The sequence below is a fragment of the Oryctolagus cuniculus genome, chromosome 20 (assembly GCF_964237555.1).
Source record: "Oryctolagus cuniculus chromosome 20, mOryCun1.1, whole genome shotgun sequence".
Lineage (NCBI taxonomy): Eukaryota > Metazoa > Chordata > Mammalia > Lagomorpha > Leporidae > Oryctolagus > Oryctolagus cuniculus.
Genome location: NC_091451.1, coordinates 40820561 through 40845832, shown reverse-complemented (window position 1 = coordinate 40845832; position 25272 = coordinate 40820561). Strand labels below are relative to the sequence as shown.

Below are 25272 nucleotides of genomic sequence, written 5' to 3'. Positions count from 1 at the left end.
TTTGTGTTCATGGGAGTTCCAGTCAGCTGCTAACAGGTGCAAACAACCCACGTGCCAATCAAGAAGTGAGTGATTGAAGACAGTGTAGTACATCCAGGTAATGGAACACTATTTAGCTATAAAAAGGAATGAAGTACTGATACACAGTACAATGTGAAAAAAAAAAAAAAAAACCGAAAATGTTATGCTAAGTGACAGAAGCCAGACACAAAAGACCACATATTGTGTGATTCCATTTATATAAAATATCCGGGATCTGGCAAATTCTAGAAACCAAAAACAGTTTCGTGGTTGCTAGGAGCCACGGGGAGGGAGCAAACGGGAGTGACTGCTCAGTGGATATGGGCTCCCCATTAGGGGTGGTGGGAAACTTCTGGAGCTGATTAGTGAGGGAGAATGCACTTACCGCCCTGAATTGCACATTTTAAACCGGTCACGCTGGCACACTTTATATTGTGTATATTCTGCCCCAGTCGGAAGCAAAATGCAGTTACATTCAGGTTACATGATTTAAAGGAATGAAATTAACTGACAGATACCATTGCTTTTTTGAATTTTAATTTTTTTGAAAGGCAGAGAGAGAGAGAGATCTTCTGTCTGCTGCTCCACTACCCAAATGCCCATGGCAGCTGGGGCTGGGCCAGGACAAAGCCTGGAACTCAATTCTGGTCTCCCATGGGGTGGCAGGGGCTCAGGTACGCGCCTTCACCGGCTGCTGACTCGCAGGGTGCACATTAGCGGGAGATGAAGTGGGGAAGAGCTGGGACTCGAACCCGTGCATTCCTACATGGGATGCAAGCACCCTGACCAGTGCCAAACGCCCATCCAGCCCCACTCCCACCTCTTTATATATGCCCTTAAATAAACCCATTTCTCATTCAGGGTAATTCTAGGAATTCTGTGCGATTTTTCGAGCAAGACAAGACCATAGGGCTTGATGGTTTATGACTATATTATAAATCAGTTTCTTGAAAACTTTCAGATTATTTCGAATTATCACAAATGGAATTACTCATCCTGTTACGTAAACCTTCTGTCACCAAGTTTCCAGTTCTCTCTGACTCATTGGCTCCGATTCTGACCCTTCACTCAAAAGCAACCTTTGAGAAACAAATGTCTGACTTCTTGTGACTCAGCAAGTGAAAACCATTTCATTTTATTTCCATTTTTAACAACCGTGGTATTGGGTGGGGCCATAACAAATCATGTAAATCCATTAGCTTACATGTTAGAATAATATACCGTCTGGCTCCCTTCATGCTATAAATTTAATTATTGTAAACACTAGAGTGCAGAGGCAGAATACTTAGAACTGACCTAAGGAATGAATATGAATCTGGTATTTTCCCATGACCTATGCACAGACGTTAATTTACCTTCCAAATACAGTTTTCCACAACTAGTCATTCACTGCCACATAGCTTGCTTTTTTAAAAAGAATGATTCTACTTTATAGGATATTTACTTACAGAAACAAAAGGATTTTCTAAAAACTGAAAAAACATTTTGAAAACCAGTTTTGAAATGATGACGTTAAGTTGATGTCCAGCTCTGTAAAGGTATAAGGTACAAGATCTTTAAAGTTTTACTGCGTTTCGGGATTCTTCTTGAAGAGATATTCTGCCTAAGTTGAAAGAAAGAAAGTCAGTAAATAATTCAGAAGACATTGTTAGTTATACATTTATATTATTGTTTACAGTTCAAAATAAAAGTATGTAGCTTTCTACTTTCAAATGAATAAAGTTTTACTCTAGACTGTGAATGTGTTAGAAGCCGTTTTCCAAACAACCAGACACAAGTTTTCTCTATCTCAACTAGACCCCTAGGATCCAGGCAAATTTTATTTTCTAATTGATATTTTTATTCTTTTTTGATTTTTAAAGAGGTATTTATTTAAATTTTAGTTGAAAGGTAGGGAGACAGAGAGCCCTTCTGTCTGCTGGTTTGCTCTCTAAATGCCCCCCAACAACCAGGGCTGGGCCAGGTTGAAGCCGGGAGACTGGAGCTCAGTCCAGGTCTCCCACATGGGTGGCAGGGACCTAACCCCTCGAGCCACCAGGGTACACATTAGGAGGAGGCCAGAGCTGGGACTTGAACCCCGGCACTCCAATATGGGACTCACGTGGCCCGAACAGCAGCTTAACCTCTGTGCCAAATGCCCACCTCCCAGTTCATATTTTTTAAAAATTTAAATCTCTTACCAGAAAATCAACAGGGTCATCGGGCCTGACTTTGCAACACTCATTCATACCCTGCATGAGAGTTGGCATGACGTAGGTCATCAAGTAGTTCCTCAGAGGGATGGTCTGCGCCTCCAGTAACTCCCTTTCTTCTCTCTTCACTTCCTCTAGGCGCTTATTCTATAAAGAGAACATCTGGAGGTGGGCAGCGGCCAGCCAGGAAAAGGAGAACACTTCGACACACCCACCCCAGGGTGCACGAGAGCTGGAGCCGGCTCCACACCTTCAGCACCTCACGAGAACAGCAGTGCTTCCAGACAGCAGAGAGTTAGGGAAATGTGTTATCACAGCTGCCTGGTCACTTAGAAAACAATAAACCAGGCCATTTCTTCTACCAAAATAACTTCTAGCTGCCCAAGTTACAAAAAAAAAAAAAAAAAAAGTTAAAAATCGTGGGAGGAGTCATGGACGTGCTACTCGATGTTCTGGTGGCGTGTGACAGTTGTGCTGTTCTGTGCTCGGCATGTAGCGCCCAACCCCAGGAATAATAAATCCAGACTTCCTTGGGGAGCTCTCCTTTCTCAGCCTGGATGTCTGGTTGGGTGGTACGTAAGCCCACCAGCCCAGTCCATTTCCTGGTCGTGGGTGTTGGATAAGGATGGACACCTGGACACCTCAGGTAGAGCCCACAATTGAACCCAAGCGTGGAAGACAGCAGATAGGGCAATCCCAGTCCTTGGTGACATAACTGGAACCCCTAGATCAAGCCCCACCTGAAGCCAGCCCTCTCTGGCACGCCTCTGTTACATGAATCCATGTTTCCTTCATGTCTAAGCCATTTTGAATTTGCTTTTCTGTCACTTGCACAATCAGCAGTCCTAACTGATGATGTTGGTTTCAAAAGAAGTCTTAGCAAGACGGCAAGCTCAGAAACCAAAATGGAACAAAGATCAATGTATTTGACTGCCTATGAGCATACAACTTTTGTGTTGCCAAAGCAAACACCATAAATAACGTCAAAAGGGCAATGATGAATCGGGACAAGTTATTTGCAGCACGTGATAAAAAGCCAGGATATCATGAAGCTGTGACACGATGGAGAGCTATCTGCCAGTCATTGCCTGCACAGACGACATATGTCACAGCCCCCCACCCTGTGAGGGCAATCTGTCACAATCCCCATTTACAGGTGGAGAAGGACCACGTCCCTGTAGAGAGCGCAGCAGGACTTGACCTGGAGCCACGCTGCTTGGGAGACCCGGTGGGGGTGTTCCTGGTTCTGTTGTACAACTTCATCAGGAGTTCTTGCAAAATGTGCCCAAGGACAGGCAGAGCACGTGTGCGGCATGCGGAGAAACATAAATGCCTAACAAGGCTAGAAAAAGTTAAATTCGTGACCAGAGAAATTCACGTTAAAACAATCAGACTGTTTTCGTTGATCATTGGACGTGCATGAACAAAACGGAAAGCAGGGGTGGAGAAGGCATAGAGGGAGAGCCCCAGGGAGACGGTGTGAACTGGTTTGCCCCTGCTGAGGGTGGTTTGTCTTTTTACATTTTCTTATGGGGGCTGGTAGTTCAGAAATACGTATCAAAACTTAAACAATGGAACAGAAATTCCCAGCAAACTTTAGGGATTTACGCTAAGATTAGCCAGGCATTCTGATGTGCACATAACCTCTTTCTCTTCCTCCTTCCCTCCCTGCCTCCCTTCCACAAATATTTGTTGAGTTCCCTTTATCCTCTGGGTACTGTTCTACACTTTGGAAATAGGGTGGAGAACAGATCCCTGTCCTCATCTAGCTTAAATTCTGTGCAGGGAAAAGACTGGAGACAAGATAGATGTGTATAACATAGAGTATATGAGACAGAATAATGGCAAAAGGAAAATTACAAGGTACAGAGGGGGCATGATCTGGGGAGAGGCAGGGGTTAAATTTTACCGGAAATGACCAGGACAAGCCTCAGTGGAAAGTGAACTTTTAATCCAGATGTGAACAAGTGAAAGTGATGTGAGAAGCCCACTGGGGCGTGGTTTGAGACTGGGAAAGACGAAGCCGGCAGGCAACCACACAGTGCCTAGTGGGCTCTTGTGTTAGGGGACAGCCGGCCTGGGAAGGGTCTTTGCAGAATGCCCGGGGTAGGGCCGCACCCTAGAAGGCTCGCCGGGCAGCAGTGTGGCGCTAGGCCAGGGTGGTCCCCGGTGGGTTGGGAAGCCCGGGGAGCAGGTGCCTCATCATTCTGGCCAGAAACACACTGACCCGGAGCAGACGCAGGACCTGCAGGTGGACCCGGAGCTGGTTTTGGAAGCAAGAACACTTCCGGAGGCGAGGATTTGGGAAAGCAGGAGGGGCGGGCGGAGGCTGGCCGAGGTAAATGGGGGAAACCGAGTCTGACCACAGGACGGACAAGAGTGAAACAGGTGTGCAGAGGCGTGAGCGTTCCTACTAGAGCTGCCGCAGCCTGGATCGCGCCGTTAACCCTGAAGCCCAGGGCTTTCCTCTGTCTCAGGTGCCTGGACCGGCGGACAGACCTGGCCGGGGGGCTCCGGCGGGCTGGCCCCGGGGGCTCCGGCACGGATGCCCACTCACCCACTCCTCCCAGCGCGCTATCTTCTGCGCCGTCTCCACCGCCTCCTGGCGCTCGCGCTCGGCCTCCTCGGCCGCCTCCCTGGCCAGGCGCTCCTCGGCTGCCCGCTGCTCCTCTTCCGCCTTCTCCTCCTCCGTGAAACCGTAGTTCCGGGGCCTCCCGATCTCTTTGATGAGCTGCTTGATCGCAAGTCTGTTCTGAGCATCTTCGAGTTTTCCTACATCTTTTCAACACCAGGAGAGAGCAGAACCCGGGGTTAACATTCCAGGCCTGCTTTGGGGGATTCTCTGGTGCCCTGAACCCGCGAGAGTGAGTTATGCAAACGACCACCCGCCCCGGAGCCTCCCTTTCTAGTTGCCAGCGTGGCCAAGAATTTCAAGCCAGGCTCTGAGAGCTTTGGGCAGGAAGATCTGGGCTTGGGTCTAGGAGTTCTTTATAATAATTATTGTGAATATAAAGAGAATAGATTTTATTCTCCATAGGTACTGTTCCAAGAAGACAACCACACTTCCCCACTCCCCTGTCCCCCTTGATCGCCCTCCCTCCCTCTCCTCTCTTCATCAGTTTTTGCAAAGATATAATGTTAATCCACTCCATTTTCACAGTTAATTTGCCACTAATCACAATATTAAACAAGCAAAAAGCAGGAAGACTACAGTTCCGCAGGAGTATCAGCAAGGGCTGAATGACAATCACATCCCAAACTGACCATCTCATTCCTGTACATTTTTCGGTATTCTATATTAACTGTCAATTATCAGAGAAAAATCTATAATATTTGTAGTTTTGAGACTAGCTTATTTCAGTAAGCATAATGGTTTCCAGTTGTAACCATTTTGTTGCAGAAGCCAGGATTTCATTCTTTGTGATGGTTGAGGAGTATTCTGTAGTGTATATATACCATAGTTTCTTTACCCAGTCATCAACTGATGGACATCTGGGTCGACTCCATAGCTTAGCTACAGTGAATGGGGTACAAATAACTTTCATATGCTGATTTCATTTTGTTTGGGTAAATTCCCAGGAGTGGGAAGGCTGGGTCATATGATATATCTATTTTCAGATCTCTGAGGAATCTCCATGCTGTCTTCCATATTGGTTTACATTCCTACCAACAGTGGATTACAGTACCTTTTCCCCCACATCCTTGCCAGTATTTATTATTTGATTTTTGGATGATAGCCATTCCCTCTCTAACTGGGGTGCGGTGACACCTCATGTGGCTTTTATTTGCATTTCCCCGATAGCTGGCAATCCTGAGCATTCATGTGTGTGTTGGCCATTCGTATTTCCTACTTTGAAAATTATTCATGTCTTTTGCCCATTTCTTAACTGGATTATTTGTTTTGTTGTTGCTGAGTTTCTTGAGCTCTTTATAGTTCCTGGATATTAATCCTTTATCAGTTGCATACTTTGCAAATATTTTCTCCCATTCTGTCGGTTGCCTCTTCACTGTGTTAAGTGTTTCCTTTGCAGTGCAGAAGCTTTTTAGCTTCATGTAATCCCATTTGTCTATTTTTATCGTTATTGCCTGTGCTTCTGGAGTCTCTCTCTCTCTCTCTCTTTCTCTTTAGTTTAATTTTATTTATTTGAAAGAATTACAGAGAGGTAGAAACAGAGAAAGAGAGGTCTTACTCTGCTGGTTCACTCCCCAAATGGCGACAACAGCTTCAGCTGAGCTGATCCAAAGCCAGGAGCCAGGAGCTTCTTCTGGGTCTCCCATGTGGGTGCAGGGGCCCAAGGACTTGGGCCTGCTGCTTTCCCAGGTGCATTAGCAGGGAGCTGGATCAGAAGTGGAGCAGCCAGGACTCAAACCAGTGCCAATATGGGATGCTGGCGCTGCAAGCCAAGGCTTTAAGCCTGGTATTTTGATGCCTTCAGCTTTGTTTTTGCTGCTTAAGATTGCTTTAGCTATTTGGGGTCTCTTTTGCTTCCATATGAATTTAAGAACAGTTTTTTTTTTTTTAGATCGAAGAAGAATATCATTGGTATTTTGATTGAGAACACATTGAGTTTGCAACTGCTTTCGGTAGTAATTCTTCCAATTCATGAACATGGAAGATTTTTCCATTTTTTAATGTCTTCTTCTATTTCTTTCTTTAATGTTTTGTAATGTTCTTGTTTTTGTTTTAAAGATTTATTTTACTTCTTTGAAATACAGAATTACAGAGAGAGAGAGAGAGAGAGAGAGAGAGAGAGAGAGATCTTCCATTCTGCTAGTTCACTCCTCAAATGACCGCAATGGCCAGAGCTGAGGTGACCCAAAGCCAGGAGCCAGGAGCTCTTCTGGGTCTCCCACAAGGGTGCAGGGGTCCAAGCACTTGGGCATCTTCTACTGCTTTCCCAGGCCATAGCAGAGAGCTGGATTGGAAGAGAAGCAGCCCAATTCAAACCGGTGCTCATATGGGATGCTGGCACCGCAGACTGGGGCTTTAACCCACTGTGTGCCACAGCACCAGCCCCGTTTTATAACGTTTATTATAGAGATCTTTCACATCCTTGGTTAAATTTATTCCAAGGTATTTAAGTTTTTTTGTGGCTATTGTGAATCGGACTGATCTTACAAGTTCTTTCTCTGCCATAGCATTGTCTATGTATACAAAAGCTATTGATTTTGTGTGTTGATTTTATGTCCTACAACTTTACTAAATTCTCTTATGAGTAACAATAGTCTCTTAGTGGGATCTTTTGGCTCCCCTTTTATAGGATCATGTCAACTGCAAACTGGCTAAAACTTCCAGAACTATACTGAATAGCAATGGTGGGGCTGGCGCTGTGGTATAGCCGGTTAAGCTGCCGCCTGCAGTGCCGGCATCCCGTATGGGAGTTCCAACTGCTACACTTCTGATCCAGCTCTCTGCTATGGCCTGGGAAAGCAGTGGAAAATGGCCCAAGTGCTTGGACACCTGCACCCATGTGGGAGACCCAGAAGAAGCTCCTGGCTCCTGGCTTTGGATCGGCACAGCTCCAGCTGTTGCGGTCATTTGGGGAGTGAAACAGTGGAGTGGAAGACCTCTGTCTCCCTCTGCCTCTCCTTCTCTCTCTCTGTAACTCTGAGTTTCAAACGAATAAATAACTTTTTAAAAAAATAGTAGTGGTCACTGAAAGTGGGCATCCTTGTCTGGTTCCAGATCTTGCTGAAGTGCTTCCAAGTTTTCCCTATTCAATATCATGCTGGCAAGTGGGTTTGTCATTATTGTCTTGAGGAATGTTCCTTCTATACCTAATTTGCTTAAGGTTTTTATCATGAAAGGGTGCTGTATGTTATCAATGCTTTCTCTGCATCTGTTGAGATAATCATGTGGTTTTTATTCTTCAACTTGTTAATGTGACATAACAAATGTATTGACTTGCATATGTTGAACCATCCCTGCATCCCAAGGATAAACCCACTTGGTGGGTCTAGGAGTTCTCAGAGTCTCTGCCGGTTTGAGTGGATGCAGAGGGGAAAGGACCACCAGCACCCAGAAGCGATCAGGCAATGGGACATTTCCTTCAGAGATTTGCACAGAAGCCAGGACTGCAGCTGTCAGAGGCTGCCCAGGACGACCTTGAGTTTCTTTCTGGGTTTTGTTTCTAAAAATCAGTGATTTGGGGATATATTTTCCATCCATAAAAAATTAACCATTTTACTTAGTCTACTAGAATAGGAAGGAGTGCAAACTCAGGACATCTGACTGTTGCTAATATCAAGACAGAGGAGGGGGATGAGGAAGAGGAGCAGGAAGGGAAAGAAGAAAAGCTCGGTTGACTGACAGTGATCTCCCTGCGGAGTCACTGTGAGAGCAATTCTTGTGTGTGTGTGTGTGTGTGTTGTGTTGTGTTTAAAGATCTATTTTATTTATTTGAAAGGCAGAGTTACAAACATATAGAGGGAGAGACAGAGAGACAGAGAGAGAGAGCTTCCATCTGCTGCTTCACTCCCCAAATGACTGCAATGGCTGGGGCTAGGCTAGACAGAAGCCAGGTGCCAGGAGCTTTTTCCAGGTCTCCCATGTGGGTTCAGGGGCCCAAGGACTTGAGCCATCTTCTACTGCTTTCCCAGGCACATTAGCAGACAGCTGGATTGGAAGAAGAGCAACCAAGACTCGAAACAGTGGCTGTGAGTATACAGTGGGATGCTGGAGTCGCAGGCTGCGGCTTTATCCACCATGCCACTCGCCAGCCCCAATAGCAATGTCTACACTACTCTCTTGGGTTGAATTGGAAGGTTCTGCTTGGAACAGGTGCCGTGGACACATGTTCATACTGAGCCCTCCAGACGTTCCTCTGAACAACTGCTTGCCCTCTTCCCATCACAGCCCTGCTATATCCACTCTCCATATCTGTACGACCTGGACCTGGACCAGAGACACCACCACATTACCAGGGCAAGAGGGGAGGCACAGGACCAGTGCATTGTTTGGTGAGCACAAACAAGACCTTAAAAAAAACAAAAACAAAAACAAAAACAAAAAAAAAAACAAAGCTCAGATCTGCCACCTCCCCATTGCCTGACCTCCGGCATTTAAATGTGTTTCCCCCGATCCTTCTCAGTAGTTACAATCTCGGTGTCACTAAGTGCCCTGAGATGTCCTTGAATGGGCTCTGGGTTTGGAGAATGTGTTCACAGGGAGCAGTTTTGCCCCAGAAAGATCCTGCCCTGGCCCTGCAGTGGTGCAGCTGCTGAATGGACAGGCGTGGGTACCTGACCAGAGCTTGACTAGCACAGTGGCTCTGCCAGGAATGGGAGGCTGGGATGGTGTCCAGTCCCGGGCTTAGCTCCCAGGATAACATGGACACTTCAAGGCTGCAGGGCAGCCTCAGCCCAGCACTGGGGCCAGGGAGGAAGGAGAGAAGCCTTGCCCTTGGGACACCTGCTTCCCTCTTTCAGAGTGCCTGGGTTGGAGTCCCACCTCCACTCCCGGTTCCAGCTCCCTGCTGATGTGACCCCTGGGAGGCAACAGGTCGAAGTTCAAGTGCTTGGTTCCCTGCCTCCCACAAGGGAAGCTCGGATTTCGTCTCCAGCTACTGGCCAGCCCCAGGTGTTGCGGGCATCTGGAGAGTGAACCACTAGATGGAGGATCTCTCTCTCTCTGCCTAAATCAATGCATAAACAAATAGATGGCTAAGAGGGAAGACGAAATCCAGAGATGCAGACAGTGGGTTCCCAACGTGTTTCCAGGGTCCCATTCCGGACTCTTCCCGGGCTGAGCTGATTTTCCTGATTTTAATCCGCCCTCCCCCAGCTCGTCTTTACAGTACAGTCTCGTCTTTGCTTCTCTCTCCTGCTTGTCAGAGTGGAGCCGGGGCCAGACCTGACAGCTCAGAATGAGGCAAAAACACAATGGCCACTCATTCGTTCCCTGCCATGATTTCTACTTTTTTTTTTTTTTTTTTTTTTTTTTTTTTTTTTACAGGCAGAGTTAGACAGTGAGAGAGAAAGACAGAGAGAAAGGTCTTCCTTCCATTGGTTCACCCCCCAAATGGCCGCTACAGCCGGCGCCGTGCCGATTTGAAGCCAGGAGCCAGGTGCTTCTCCTGGTCTCCCATGCGGGTGCAGGGCCCAAGCACTTGGGCCATCCTCCACTGCCTTCCCGGGCCACAGCAGAGAGCTGGCCTGGAAGAGGAGCAACTGGGACAGAATCCGGCACCCCAACCAGGACTAGAACCCAGGGTGCCAGTGCCGCAGGCAGAGGATTAGCCTAGTGAGCCGTGGCACTGGCCTGATTTCTACTTTCCTCAGTGTTTCTCCCTGGACGCTCTCCTGTTCTTCCTGCAAGTAATTTTTTGGGCTTTGCTGAAAAGATAATCACTACTTTTCTGAAATTTGTTCACCATTGGCCCAATTTACTGATTAACTAACATAAATTAATTTCCATATTGGCAGGTGTAGAGCCCGTATAAAGTGTATCCAACATGCAAAACTATGTTCAAGTGAGGGCAAATGCCCAGTCCCGGATGAGGGTGCAAAACAGAGGAGGAGAATTTGCAGATTTACCAACTGTACATCATTTTACGCTCTATTACCATAGTAATAGCGACATGGCCACTTGTTGAACTCCTTCAGAGCACGGGCACTTCCTATTGTTTCTCTCTACCGTTTGTAACAACCCTACAAGCCTGATCATTCTCCGATTTCATAGACGAGAAGGCTGAGGACAAGCCAGAGCTGGAATCAGCTCTCGTGCCTCCTGCTGACTCCATCGTTCGCTCCCCGCCTCCCAGAACGCCGAGGTCCAAATGCTGTCGCCTCCGGCTTGTCAAGGGCAGCGGCTGTCCAGTCAGCTTCTCCCAGGAAGGCAGCTGGTTGTTTCTCTCCAGACCCAGAGGGAGAAAGAGGCACAAGGGTCCAGATAACCAGAAGGGAAGTTCAGGGGCTCACCAAGCCGAGGGGAGCAGGAAACAGCTACTGATGCTGAGATTCGGAGCCAAGAGTGACAGTGATGAAGATGGGGTTGGTGCAGATCCTATTTGCCGAGCGCTCGCTGTGCGCTAAGCTCTGAGTTATGTGTTTACAGGAAATGAGGGGGGATGCCACAGAGAGCTATTTGCTTTTCTGGGGAGTGGTGGGAGTGAGCTGGCTAGGCTGAAGGTCAGGAGGGGGTCCGTGAAGTGCAGCAGGGCCGGCAGGGCTACAGGCACAGAACGCTGCCCCCAAGAAACCTGGGGGCAGCGTGGGGGCAGCGCCCAGAGCAGCTGACAACAAGCTCACATTTCTCTGAAGTGCTCTTATGAGTCTGCCAATTTGACGTTTGATTCTGTAACCTACCCGTAGGTTTCCATGTACTAAGAACACCCGCCCACGTCCAAATCCCCAAGTAAAGCAACTCCCTGGGGGTGGGTTCTGCTCCTCCTGTGGCTTGCCACGCCCCGGAGCCTCCTTGTGCTCCCCACCCCGAACTCCCCGTCCTCCCGAGCCCCACCATCCCCATTATGTGCAGTGGGGGCTGCCGGGGGTCCTGGGTCTCAACGCTCCCATAACCCTTGAGTTCATTTCATACCAATGTGAATCGGGTGGATCTCAATTTCATCAAAATAGTTGAAGACAGTCTCGTCCTCGGTGTTGATGTCCCGGTAGTTGCTCAGAGCCCGGAGGAAGCGGTCCTGGCTGTAGTGGGTCCCGGCCACCACGCTCTCGGGCAGGTTCATCACGCGCTCCTTCAGAAACTCATCCGAGGCGTCCAGCGCACACACGAACTCTGGGGAGAGCAAGTTCCACAGTTGGCACCACACGGCAGGGCTGGCTAGCTGGCTACTGGGAAACACACCGGCCCCTGCTAACTCAAACTTCCGGTGCCCGGGTGGATAAACACCCACACACATCACGTTCCAGAGACCACTCCATGGGGCACGGAGGGTGTTTCGTACAATCTCTCTTCCCTTCCTCCTCTCCTTCCTCCCCCCACCTTCCTTCCCACAACAAGCAGCAGGAATTGTAAATGGCACCGCTCCAGTAACCCCCTGGGACATCACCAGCTTCCTGGTCCATCCTCACCCTGCCCCGTCAGCGGCACAGTCCTCACAGGCTACCCGAGAGCATCATGGCAGCTGTGGGCAAAGAGCTCTGTGGGCTGCTTTGCCAAATTCCCAACAGTGGGGACTCCCCTGGGAGTTTAATGTCCATGGATCCAGCTCTCTCTTCACTTACTGCCACTGGCTACAGGACACCTATGTGTTCAATAGACATAATGACACTTGGCAAATGATGACACCCAGATTAGACAAAACAGTTTCTCCAGGGGCCGGCGCTGTGTTGCAATAGGCTAATCCTCTGCCTGCGGTGCCGGCATCCCATATGGGCACTGGTTCTAGTCCTGGCTGCTCCTCTTCCAGTCCAGCTCTCTGCTATGGCCTGGGAAAGCAGTGGAAGGTTGCCCAAGTTGTTGGGCTCCTGCATCCATGTGGGAGACCCGGAAGAAGCTCCTGACTGCTGGCTCCAGATCAGCACAGCTGCAACTGTTGTAGCCATTTGGGGAGTGAACTAGCAAATAGAAGACCTCTCTCTCTCTCTCTCTCTCTCTCCCCCTCCCTCCCTCTCCTCTCTCTGTGTAACTCTTTCAATAAATAAATAAATCTTAAAAAAAAGAGAGAGAGAAAGAAAGAAACTGTTTCTCCAGCTTCTAGTACAAATTCAACAGATATTTGTTAAGTGAATAAGAGACTAGAGTTGGGGGGAGGGTGGTCAGTGAAATAAATTTTGTCAACAATAGGACCAGAGACACAAGTGTCCAGTTCAGTGGCCAAGTGCATCGCAAAGACTTTGCCACCTGTAGGAGCCCAGCAAAGCTTGGGAAGAGTTGACTGTTGTAAAATTGTGCTGGCTCACCACCCAACATTCTCATTCACCTGCCTCCTAATAAACATCCTTGTGTGGATGAATAAGGTAAGTGTATCGGAAAAAGCCCAGGAGACAGGGGAGCATGCGTTAGCATTGTCCATCGCATGTGCTAACAGACCAGACCAGGGGGCGTGCAGAACACAGGTGAACATCGTCTGCTGTGTGCTCATGGTGAAAATAAAGGCTGGGGATGAGCTTGTGCACTGATTCTATAAACCTGCAGCTGTCTGAGGCCACCACTGTTCTGACCTGTTTTGCTTTTCCATTTGATTTTCATAAGTAGCTACATGCTAAAAAAGGAGACATTTGAACCCTTAATACTTATATCGAAATGATGTCAATAAATTCACTGCAAATTGGCTCCCTCTAAGCTCCATGATGTCAGACTCCTAGATGAAAACATTGTTAGTAATCTGAGAACTGCAAAATGTAATGATGTATCCTTTTTCCCAGAGTGATTGGGAGATGGAAGATTTCAACTAATCAAATATTGCACATACCGAGTAACATACTCGGCTTTCCAATTTTCAAGAAATTTTAATATGAAAAAATATACGTCCCAGTAGATGTTTTTTAAAAGCTCCTTGTCCTTGTGATGCGACAGAGCTCCAGGAGTTGGCGGTCTCTAAGGGAACTCTGCAGAACATCTGCAGCTCTCATACTGGCCAAGTGCAGGTAGCTGGTAACAGCTCCACGGCCTTCACCTAACTCACACACACCACGCAGTCCTCTCCCTGCCGAACTCATCCCCGCGCCGGCTACCAGGCTGTTAGGGACCACACCTGTTGTTCAAAGTCACCGGTCCTAAGCTGTTCACTCTCTTCTGCTTTGCTTTTCCTGCGGAAACGCCAACAAAGGCTCCAACCTGGACAGCCCCCCGCCTCCTGACCACGCCTGGTGCTCCCGCACAGCTCCGCATAGCACAGTGGGCCGCTCCTCTCGGGAAGTTCTCTCCGTGGCATTGATCACTGTACCATCGCCCAGCCCCCTCCATTCATTTCAGTCCCACAGATACAAAGACAACAATGCTGTCTTTCAGGAAGGCAGGGAATGAGGACAATTTCTGGGGAGTGTAGCTGAGTAAGAACAGACTGGACACTCCAAGTGGACGGTTCTCAGACTTGTTTGGCTTGTGTTCCGCCCGGGGGAGGGCAGCCCGGCGGACCATGATGGCGATCGTCACTGCCCCTCTGTGCTTCTGCGTCCTGATTGTAGCAATGGGCTTCACGTGAAGTTTATTCGGAGGTGGTGGAGGGAGACTTCTGTTTGAAACTTCCCATTTTCCACATCAGCCTCTGGGCGTTCTCGGTGGGGTTGGATAACCACGGTGTGATTGCCACCTGGCAGGCTGTTGGAACGGCTCAGTGAGCTCACGGCTCGGGGCGGGTGCCTGGCGACATCAGTCGGGCTGAATTGTATCCCGTCACCGGAGCAGGAGAGTGAGGATTGTCCATGAAGTTTGCAGTGAGGGAATACTGTCCATAGATTCTTGGAAACTGGAACTACTTGGTTATTTAGAACAATCAAGGTTTTTTTTTTTCCCCTGAGATTTTATTTATTTGAAAAACAGAGTTACAAGGACAGAGAGATCTTCCATCTGCTGGTTCAGTACCCAAATGTCCATGACAGTTGGGGCTGGGCCAGGCCGAAGCCAGGAGCCAAGAATATCATCCGGGTCTCCCGTGTGGGCGGCACGTCTTCCACTGCTTTCCCAGGCGTGTTAGCAGGGAGCCGGATCAGAAGTGGAGCAGCCGGGACTTGAACCAGCACTCACATGGGATGTTGCCATTGCAGGCAGCAGCTTGACCCACTAGGCCACCACGCTAGCCAAAGAATAATTAAGTTTTTTTTTTAAAGATTTATTTATTTATTTAAAAGTCAGAGTTACACACAGAGAGAAGGAAAGGCAGAGAGAGATAGATCTTCCATCCACTGGTTCACTCCCCAGATGGCCGCAACAGCCAGAGTTGCGCCGATCCAAAGCCAGGAGCCAGGAGCTTCTTCCGGGTCTCCCACGCTGGTGCAGGGGCCCAAGGACTTGGGCCATCTTATACTGCTTTCCCAGGCCACAGCAAAGAGCTGGATGGGAGCAGCCGGGACTCGAGCCAGCACCCCTATGGGATGCCGGTGCTGCAGGTAGGGGCTTTGGCCACCATGCCACAGCGCCGGGCCCAGTAATTAAATTTTAACTTTTCCTGAGGTGTTTGCCTGAACTGGCGGGAAATCTGAGGCATTCATCCCTTGGGCATTTCACATTTCTGCCTCTGGTTTCAGAGCCCATAGGCAGACACCGAATCCCCGCCTGGAGGAGGGGCGAGGCTGCTGCCTGCCGGGCTCAGGGCTTCCAGAGGCTTTCCTGCACGCTGTGCCTCCCCAAGAGGAGCTGAGCGCAGCCACACTGGCTCCCTGGGGCGCCTCACACCGTGGGCAGGTTCTCTGTAGTTACAACTCCCTCTCGTGTTGATCACATGATCCGCTATCTTCCCCTGCGATCGCTGCGATCGTGCCCCGAGCAGGCTGACCAGAAACAGCCGCGTTTCTTCAGGCCCACGGGGTGGTCAGAGGCAGGGCAGGTGGTTCATGCTCCGCTGTCAGGAGCGCCTGGTGAAACCCCCAAGTCAGCAACGGGACAGCTGCACCTGCTCTGGACTGCATGGGGAATCGAAAAGCGTTTAACCTGCCCAGTCCCGGCCCTGGATCCGATGCCTTCCGGAAAGATGCTGGCATTGCCGGCCCCCAAAGCAGAGCGGGAAGTGGGGCAGCCCAGCCTTGGCACCTCGCCTGCTGACCGGGAAGTCAGCGCCGGGGCAGATGCGCCACTTTTGCTTTGCCACAGGGAGTGCAGCCCAAATGACTGTTCTCAAAGGGGGTTCTGCCCCTCGCAGGACTTTCATATCCCTGATACTCACCCCCAGCACGTTCTCTAGTTTGAAGTTGAACCTTATCATCTTTTCCCTATAAAGGGGAAGATCTGCTTTATTAAATTCAAAAACAGTGGGCACAAAAGAGAGACCGAAGAGCACTCTTTTCAATGTGATCTCGGAGAAATATCTTCTACTTACCAGGGGTGATTAATTTATCAAAGGGAAATAGTTTGCCTCTGACATCTTCCTCTTCTTCCTCATCTTCCTCTAAGAGAAGAAAACACACATTGTTCTGTTTGTAACATATTACATGGATTGTAGCACCCATTTCAACTACCCCAACTAGCAGTCACTAATGGAAGCTAACCATAAACAGAGCATGTATGTTAGGAACAGTGCCACCAGCTGAACTGACAGATGAGGATAAAGGACACATGGAACATGCAGACAGCAGGCGCCGTTCAGGCTTCGGAAGAAAGAAGGAGATTCTGATACACGCAGCAACACGGGTGGACCTCGAGGGCACTTTGCTGAATGAGGTCAGTCCGTCATGGGAAGTCTACTACTGCGTGTTTCCACTGGAGTGAGCTATCGTCAGTAGCCAACTCTTCCATTCGGAATTAGGGTGCCAGAGTGGAATGGTGGGTGCAGAGACTTGGAGGAGGAGAGAGGAGGAGAGTCACTGACGCAGGCGTGTGAGGTTTTGACGGAGCAAGGCGAATGAGCCCAGAAGACCTGCTAGGCAGCAGTCAACAAGAATGTGCTGTACGCTTAAACATGAAAGGTGCAGATCTCACACTAAGTTTTCATGCCATAATTAAATAGAATGAATTTGAAAAATTTTTAAAAAGCTGTGCACCTAATACAAGGTGAGTCAAGGTTCAAAACGCATTGTTTCTCTACTTTTATGTTTTTTTTTTGTTAATTGAATGACTATTTCTTGCGAGATGAAGTTGTTACCTATTTGAATATAAACAAATTAAAGGGAACACTCAGACTTACGACTGAACAGGTCTTTTGCTTGATCATATGTCTTTGGAAATCCATCCAAAATGTAACCTTGATTTCTGCAAGGCATAGATTTTAGCTTTTCTTTGATAAATCTAATTACATACTGATCTTCTAGTCGGCCTGTTAAAAAGAAAAAATATATACAGGTATATTATTGTGGCGGCATGGTCTAAAGTTAGCGCAAACACTGTTGGGTGGATCAAGCATTCTATTGAAATTCCCTTATTTTTCTCTTAAAATAAAAAAAAGTGTGGTTTTGTATTTTGAGCGTGACGTGTGAACTCGAATGCACAACTGAGAACTCAGCAAGCCGGCCACAGAAAGAGGAACGGAAGCAGACACCGAGTCCCTGTATTTGCAAGTCTTCTGTGAGCACAGACTTCCGGGGGAAGTTCAATGAGGAATGAGTGGTGCAATGCAGGGCTCTCTTCCGTCCAGGGCTTACTCAATTCTGTTTGATAGTTACCTCTGTATCTTAATTTTTATTGATTTTCCTATCTTCTTTTTTTCCTTTATTTAAAAAGATTTATTTATTTATTTGAAAGTCAGAGTTACACAGAGAGAGGAGAAGCAGAGAGAGAGGAGAGAGAGAGAGAGAGAGAGAGAGAGAGAGAGAGAGGTCTGCTATCCCATGGTTCACTCCCCAACTGGCAGCAACGGCCGGAGCTGCCCCAATCCGAAGCCAGGAGCCAGGAGCTTCTTCCATGTCTCCCACATGGGTACAGGGGCCCAAGGACTTGGGCCATCTTCTACTGCTTTCCCAGGCCATAGCAGAGAGCTGGATGGGAAGTGGAGCAGCTGGGACTCGAACCAGCGCCCACATGGGATGCTGGCACTGCAGGCGGCAGCTTTTTCCGCTACGCCACAGCATTGGCCCCTGCTTACCTTCATGTATTTGAAAGGCAAAGACAGAAAGATAGACACAGAGAATATCTTTCATCTGCTGGCTCACTCCCCCACAGCCGAGGCTGGGCAGGCCGAAGCCGGGAGCCTGGAATTCCATCCAGGTCTCCCAACAGGTGCCAGGGACCCAAGGATGTGCAGCATCACCTGCTGCCTTCCTGGTGTGCAGCAGCGGGAAGCTGGCACTGGAACGCAGGCACTCTGATGAGCGGTATCTAACCTGCGCCAAGTGCCCAGTGTTACACCTCTCTGCTCTCATATAGGGGTAAATGCTTCTCTCGTGAGAATTAAGTGAGATTCTCTTCATCTATGTATCTGGCACATGACTGGTTAAAAATAAATGCTCTGTAAATATTTGCTGAATTTAAGCTGGAGGCATCACAATACATTATTCAAAGCATGCTACAAAGCTATTTAATTAAAACAGCAATGTGCTGGAATAAAAACCAACACACAGATCAACAGAACGGGATACCCAGAAATTAATTCATACACACAGAGGCAACTGATTTTTGCCAAAGATGTAAAGAACATACGTGAGGGAAAAGATAGTCCTTTCAATATATGATGTTGGAAAACTGGATATACATATCAACATAAAGACCTAAATGTGGGGTCCGGCGCTGTGGCTCACTTGGTTAATCCTCCGCCTGCTGCGCCGGCATCCCATATGGGAGCCGGGTTCTAGTCCCAGTTGCTCCTCTTCTAGTCCAGCTCTCTGCTGTGGCCCGGGAAGGCGGTGGAGAATGGCCCAAGTGCTTGGGCCCTGCACTCGCATGGGAGACCAGGAAGAAGCGCCTGGCTCCTGGTTTCGGATAGGCGTAGCTCCAGTCGTAGCGGCCATGTGGGAGGTGAACCAATGGGAGGAAGACCTTTCTCTCTGTCTCTCTCTCTCTCACTGTCTAACTCTGTCAAATAAATAAAAAAATAAAAATAAAAATAAAAATAAAGATCTAAAACTATGAAATTGCTAAAAGAAAACACAGGATAAACTCTTAAAGTTGTAGACAGTGATTTTTTGGATGAGGCCCTAAAGGTACAGCCAACAAAAGCAAAACTAGATAAATGGGATTATATCAAAGTTTCTGCACAGTAAAGGAAACATTCAAATAGAGCGGAGAGTCACCCAAAAATGGGAGAAAATATTTCCAAGCTGTTGTCCGACCAAGGATTTATATCCAGAATATAACAGAAACTGAACCACAACAACAGTCAAGTTAAGAAATGGGCGAAGGCCCTGAACAGACATTTCTGAAAAGAAGAAACACAAATAGCCAACAAATATAAGAACAAAATGCTCCAAACCACTAGCCATCAGAGTAATGCAAATCGAAACCATCAGGAGGTATCATCTCCCCTCTGTTTAAGGTAGCTATTACCAAAACACAAGAGTAACAACCGCTGGTGAGGATATGGAGAAAGGAGAACTCTTAAAAGGATTTATTTATTTGAAATGCAGAGTGACAGAGAGAGAAGGAGAGGCACAGGAAGATCTTCCGGCCACTGGCTCACTCCCCAAATGGCCACAATGGCCAGGGCTAGGCCAGACCAAAGCCAGGAACCAGGGGATTCTTTCGGGTCTCCCACTGGGTGTAGGGGCCCAGGCACTTAGACCGTCTTTTGCTGCTTTCCCAGGTGTGTTGGCAGGGAGCTGGATCGGAAGTGGAGCAGCTGGGACTCAAACTGGCTCCCGTATGGCCTGCAGGCACTGCAGACGGCAGCCTAAGCTACTAGGCCACAGCACTGGGCCCATCTCCTTTTTCTACCACTCAGTGTCACACGGATCATAAGCAGCAGTGAATTCAGAAAACAATTGTGTCTTTCAGAAATTTAAATATGAGGCCAGAGTCGCGGCTCACTAGGCTAATCCTTCGCCTTGCGGCGCCGGCACACCGGGTTCTAGTCCCGGTCGGGGCGCCGGATTCTATCCCGGTTGCCCCTCTTCCAGGCCAGCTCTCTGCTGTGGCCAGGGAGTGCAGTGGAGGATGGCCCAAGTGCTTGGGCCCTGCACCCCATGGGAGACCAGGAGAAGTACCTGGCTCCTGACTTCGGATTAGCACGGTGTGCCGGCCGCGGCGGCCATTGGAGGGTGAACCAACGGCAAAGGAAGACCTTTCTCTCGTCTCTCTCACTGTTCACGCTGCCTGTCAAAAAAAAAAAAAAAAAAAAAAAATTTAAATATGACCAAGTCCAAAACAAAATGACCCAAGGTCATTTGAACGTACTGAAATTTCTTCAAGGGATTTTTACTTTGTTTTCCACAAAGGTTCACGACGGTCACGCAGCTAAAGCCGTGGGACGCGCTGCCGTTGCAAGCCGTGTTTTATTGAAGCAGTCTCTTCCCGTTTCCAAAGCTCTCCTTGTTCGGGTCAGGGAGCCAGGCACCCCCCGACATGCCCCTTGGTTTATTTCAGGCCTGAGATTTGCCATGCGTTTCTGTTTGAGTCAGAACACGAGTGTCCGGAAAGCAAGAAGCAGAGCAGCCTGTCTGGGGACTGTGGCGCACTTCAGAGGCACGGCTGGAGCACCGAGGGCCACGCCTTGCTCCAGAGCACTGCGGCCCGCTAGGCAGACGCCAGTGACCTCTGGCTCATGTTGACCTCTGGGGCAGCTGACTGCCCCTTTCTGCTTTATTTTTTTAAAAGTAAACCTTGGGGCTGACGTTTCGACAAAGCAGGTAAGGCCACGGCCTGCGACACTGACATCCCACATACACACCAGTTCGAGTCCCGGCTGCTCCACTTCTGATCCAGCCCCCTGCTACCGGCCTGGGAAAAGCAGAAGATGGTTCAAGTTTTTGGGCCGCTGCACCCACGTGGGAGACCCGGATGAAGCTCCTGGCTTTGGCCTGGTCAGGCCTTGCCGTTGTGGCCATCTGGAGAGTGAACCAGCAGATGGAAGATCTCTCCTCTCTCTCTCTCTCTCTGTCTTTCCCTCTGTCTCTGTAGCCCTGACTTTCAGATAAATAAATAAATCTTTTTTAAAGTAAACTTGGTTGTCTGTTTTAGAGGTTTATAAGATGAGACTATGGGAGGTGCAGAGAGACTGAATGCCACCACAGGGAAGGGATGAACGTGCCCGCGTCTCAGTTACTTTTCTCACCAGAGCAGCTAAAATCTTACTTAACAAACATCCCTAACACCGTGCGATTGCAGTCACTTCGAATCTAAACGTGTTTATGCTACACAAATGCTAGTTCAGTCCTTTAGGCTCTAGATCCCTGACCCTCTATCGTGGCCTCCCCACAGTAATCACTGTTTTATCCTCTGTCTCTGCATATCTGATGTATGTGTGTACACCCCACTCACGCGTGAGCTCATACAGCAGTTTTCCTTCTGTGCCTGGCTTCACTCACCTACTGTAATGTCTCCCAGTCCCCTCAGGTGGCAAATGGCTTCGTTGTGGATCACACAGTCTTTACGTTTCATTTTTTTATTTTATTTATTTATTTACTTTTTAAACAGGATTTTCTTTAGTTTTTTATTTTTTATATTTTTCCCTGTTTTGTCTTTCTTTATTTAAAAGATGTATTTATTTATTTAAAAGGTGCAGTTACAGAGAGAGAGAGGCAGAGGCAGAGAGAGAGAAGTCTAATGTCCATTGGTCTACTCCCCAAATGACCACAATGGCCAGGGTTGGGCCAGACCAAAGCTAGGAGCCAGGAACTTCTTCTGGGTCTCTCATGTGGGTGGCAGGGATCCAATCAACTGGGCCATCTTCTACTGCTCTTTCAGGTGCATTAGCAGGGAGCTGCATCAGCTGGAGCAGCCAGGACTTGAACTGGTGCCCATATGGGATGCCAGCACTTCAGGAAGCAGCGTAACCTACTCTCCATTACATATATAGATATAGATAGATAGATATAGATATACATACATACATACACATATATATACATATTATATATAGTCACATATTTTTTATCCATTCAGCCAACAATGAACACTAGATTGTTTCCGTGTCTTGGTTATTATGAATATGCTGCAGTTTACATGGTAATGCAGATATCTTTAGGAGGGGGTAGATTAGTCCCTTTGGGTATATACCCAAAAGAGGTTCTGGGCCACATGGCAGTTCTATCTTTAATTTCCTTAGGAACCTCACACTGCTGTAGCCCCTTCCTGGATAGCTTCCAAAATGTCTCTCTGGGGGCAGACATTTGGCTCAGGGGTTCAGTTGCCACTTGGGACTCGCACATTCTTCAAAGCAGTGCTTGGTTCCAGCTTCCTGTCGCACCCCGGGAGGCAACAGACGATGGGCAGGTACTCGAGTCCCTGCCAGCCTCACGGGAGGCGCTGACTGAGTCCTGGCCCCGCTCTGACTGTTGTGGGCACTTGCGGAAGGAGCCAGAAGATGGAAGCTCTCTCTCTGTCTCCCTACTTTTTCAATAAAATGAAATTAAACAAACAAAGCTTTTTTAAAGTTAATAAAACATCGCCCTGATTTTAAGTCTACCTTTCTAACACTATTGATGCTTTTGAAATAATCAAAGTGGGCATAAAGGGCCTGTAAACAATGCAGTCCTGATTGCGGCTGTCCCCAGGGGAGCCCCACTGGCGCAATGTGAAACCTGCGTTGCCAGTGCCACTGCCGTCGTCGTATGATAACAAAAGGGGTCATGTGAGGGAAAGGGAGCTAATCTCCAGGTCCTCGCGCTGGAATGTCTGTGTCATGTCTGTGCCGTGGGTTCAAAGGTCCTGTTTAGTTCAAACATGACCAAGGTCCACGTTCGAGGTTCTGGTAAATAAGGATAGGAGGAAACTGGACTCTTCCTAAGAGTAAGGGGACGGGATGAAGTGGTCCAACCTTGTAGGAAGCAGGGGGCGGGTAAGGGTGCCGAGTGGGGAGGGACCCCTGCTGTTCTTAAGACTTTATCTTTCCCCAAAGACCACTGCTTCTGCGCCCTCCCGCCCTCCCGGGGCCCCTCTGGCAAAGCAGAGGCTACCTAAAAGGTTTGGCCTCTGGGGGAAGGGGGTCTTCAGCCAAGGACGGGGCCCTTCTTGGCCGTGGGACTCACTGACTGCTCCCAGCCCATCTGTCCTGGGCGGTCCCCTCCCAGGGCAAGGCACGCACTCAGCAGGTGCTGCACACGTCCTGTGACATAGCCCGTAGGAAGACCGCGGGGTTGTTGTGAGGAGCAGCCCAGCAGTCTCTGTAGTCCTGTCAGCCTCAGAATCAGACATCCCTGCCCAACAGACAGCTCCCGGCTCCCGCCGCATCTCTGCCCTCACACCACAGCCTCGGGGTTTACACGTGCAGGGCTCCCCAAGATCCTGACCCTCTACCCCACAGCCGAGCGCGGCCAGGTTTCCTCCCGCCAATGTCCCCACCATGGAATATCCTACCCGGACTTTCCTTATTCTCTCCCCCACCTCCCACCCCCAAAGCTGGGAGCCAGGACTCTGCTCCCCTCTGTCAAACCAGAAGAGTGACTCAATGCCCCGCGGGCAAGCAGAGGCAACGTCATGCCCCTGGGTGCTGCTCTGTGTTCCCTGTGCCTCTCCCTTTCCCTCCGGAATTCTAAATTCCATTCCTCACAGCCCAGCCCACAGCAGGGCAGAAAACAAAACTCAGATAACTGGCTGTTTCAGCGCACGCACACTCAATTGCCACACAAAGCTATGTCCTCCACCCTGGAAAACTGGATTGGCCCGGCCTGAAGGAAGGGGGAAAAGAGGGAAGGGTAAGGCTGAGTTCCAGGGGAAGGCGTGGAGGAATCAGAGACCTTGACGTGCAAGAGGGGCGGCAGCGAGGCAGGAGGTAAGGACCAGGCACCGGGCAAGGCCTCCCAGAGCTGTTCCTCCTCCCCCATCCAGGAGCCCTGGACAGGCGTGGGCCCCCTGGAATACAGGTGCTCTTACAAGTTTTTGTGCTGTTGGAACAGAATACCCGAGACTGCATAATTCATGCAGAAAAAGACTTCCTTCTTACCGTGCAGGGGGCTGGGAAGTGCAAGGTTGAGAGGCCTGCATCCAGTAAGGGCCTTTTTTTGCATCACCCCACGGCAGAAGGGAATGAGGCAAGAGAAGGCAGACAGGAGAGCCGAGGATGGGGCCAAACTCGTCCTGTTGTTAGGAACCCACTCGTGCAGTGGCTAAGCCGCTCCCACGACAAGCGCGGGGGCCTGTTCCTGGCGGCAGAGCTCTCATGGCCTGGTCACCGGTAGAGGTCTCACTGCCCAACCCCGCACACTGGGGATGAAGCTTCCGGCACAGGGACTTCGGGGGACATGCTCAAGCCGCAGCCGCAGGTGGCAACGACCCCCAGCAGGGCACGGCATGAGGCAAGGACTGGGATACAAGGCTCCCAACCACAGTGGAGATGAGTCACTGAGCAGAGGACCTCCTCAAGGACAAGGGGACAAGGGTGAATGCCATGAGACAACGCTGGACGGCCACGGAGGGCAGTCAGAGCTGTGCTCCCAGGTGCTCAGTGGGTGGACGCCGGTGGGAGGATCTGAAGAACTCACAGAAGCATAACACAGGAAGGAGCCGCACGCAGCCACCTGTCACCCCCTGCCAGCCTCCCTGAGTCGGTCACACACACCCCTGTCCTCCACTAATGCCCACTCGCCCAGGCCCAACCCTGGAGGGCCAGAAATAGCCACAGCAAGAGGGGAGGAGGCAGGGAGAAGAGGAAGAAGACAGAAAACAGACATGGTTGAGAGGTTGGTGGGGGAAGAAACTCGAATTGGATAGAGTCCAAGCTGTGGGTCACACGGGACTGTCTGCAGGTGACACCAGGTGATGCAGCCCATTTGGTAGAGGATCGCGATCTTCTTCCAGTATAAAAATGCAGTGCGGGCAGGTGTCGTGGCACAGTGGGCTAAGCCACTACCTGGAACGCCCACATCCCATAATGGAGCGTTGGTTCAAGTCCCAGCTACTCTGCTTCCGATCCAGCTCCCTGCTAATGTGCCTGGGAGCAGCAGGGCTTGAGCCCCTGCCACCACGTGGGAGACCTGGCTGCAGTTCCTGGCTCCTGGTCAGCCTGGCCCAGTCCCAGCTGTTGTAGGCATGTGGGGAGTGAACCAGATCTCTCTATCTCTGTCACTCTGCCTTTAACAAGCAAACAAACAAACAAACGATCTTAGCGCTTTCCTGATGAGTGGCAAGCTTTCTTAGAAAGATCTCAGTCCCAAGCCCAGTTTGAGATCATTGGATTGGAATGGCCCTCTTAAAGCATGAATAGACAAAGGACTTCTCAGTTATTGTCTAAGACTTGCTGTGGGACCAGCCTGCAATTGCATCCAAAGGTGGGGAGGAATGACTCTAGGGTTTGAGTTGAACGTGACACTTTGCTGCGGTTCATTGGCTAAACCACCTGCACAATCAGCTGCCAAATGACTAAGTCTGTTTCCCCATGAACTCGTACTCCTTCTTGCATCAAGTGCTGGTCTGTGTTTT

At 49.3% G+C, this 25272-nt stretch overlaps 1 protein-coding gene across 4 annotated transcripts in view; it reads right to left on the bottom strand.

The window, feature by feature from the left end:
* Window positions 1-1140: 1140 nt before the first annotated feature.
* AK7 (adenylate kinase 7) overlaps window positions 1141-25272 on the bottom strand; it is a 64974-nt gene continuing 40842 nt past the window's right edge. For 2 of the 4 annotated variants that reach the window (XM_070065611.1, XM_070065609.1), the window contains 6 exons: window positions 16955-17083; window positions 16151-16219; window positions 11752-11949; window positions 4771-4991; window positions 2202-2360; window positions 1392-1620 (listed from right to left, as the gene is read on the bottom strand). In XM_070065611.1, the coding sequence (XP_069921712.1) occupies window positions 1534-1620; window positions 2202-2360; window positions 4771-4991; window positions 11752-11949; window positions 16151-16219; window positions 16955-17083 (863 nt within the window). In that variant the 3' untranslated portion in view covers window positions 1392-1533. Of the gene's footprint in view, window positions 1625-2201; window positions 2361-4770; window positions 4992-11751; window positions 11950-16150; window positions 16220-16954; window positions 17084-25272 lie in introns of those variants that run through there. The other 2 variants (XM_070065610.1, XM_070065612.1) reach the window with 2 other exon arrangements.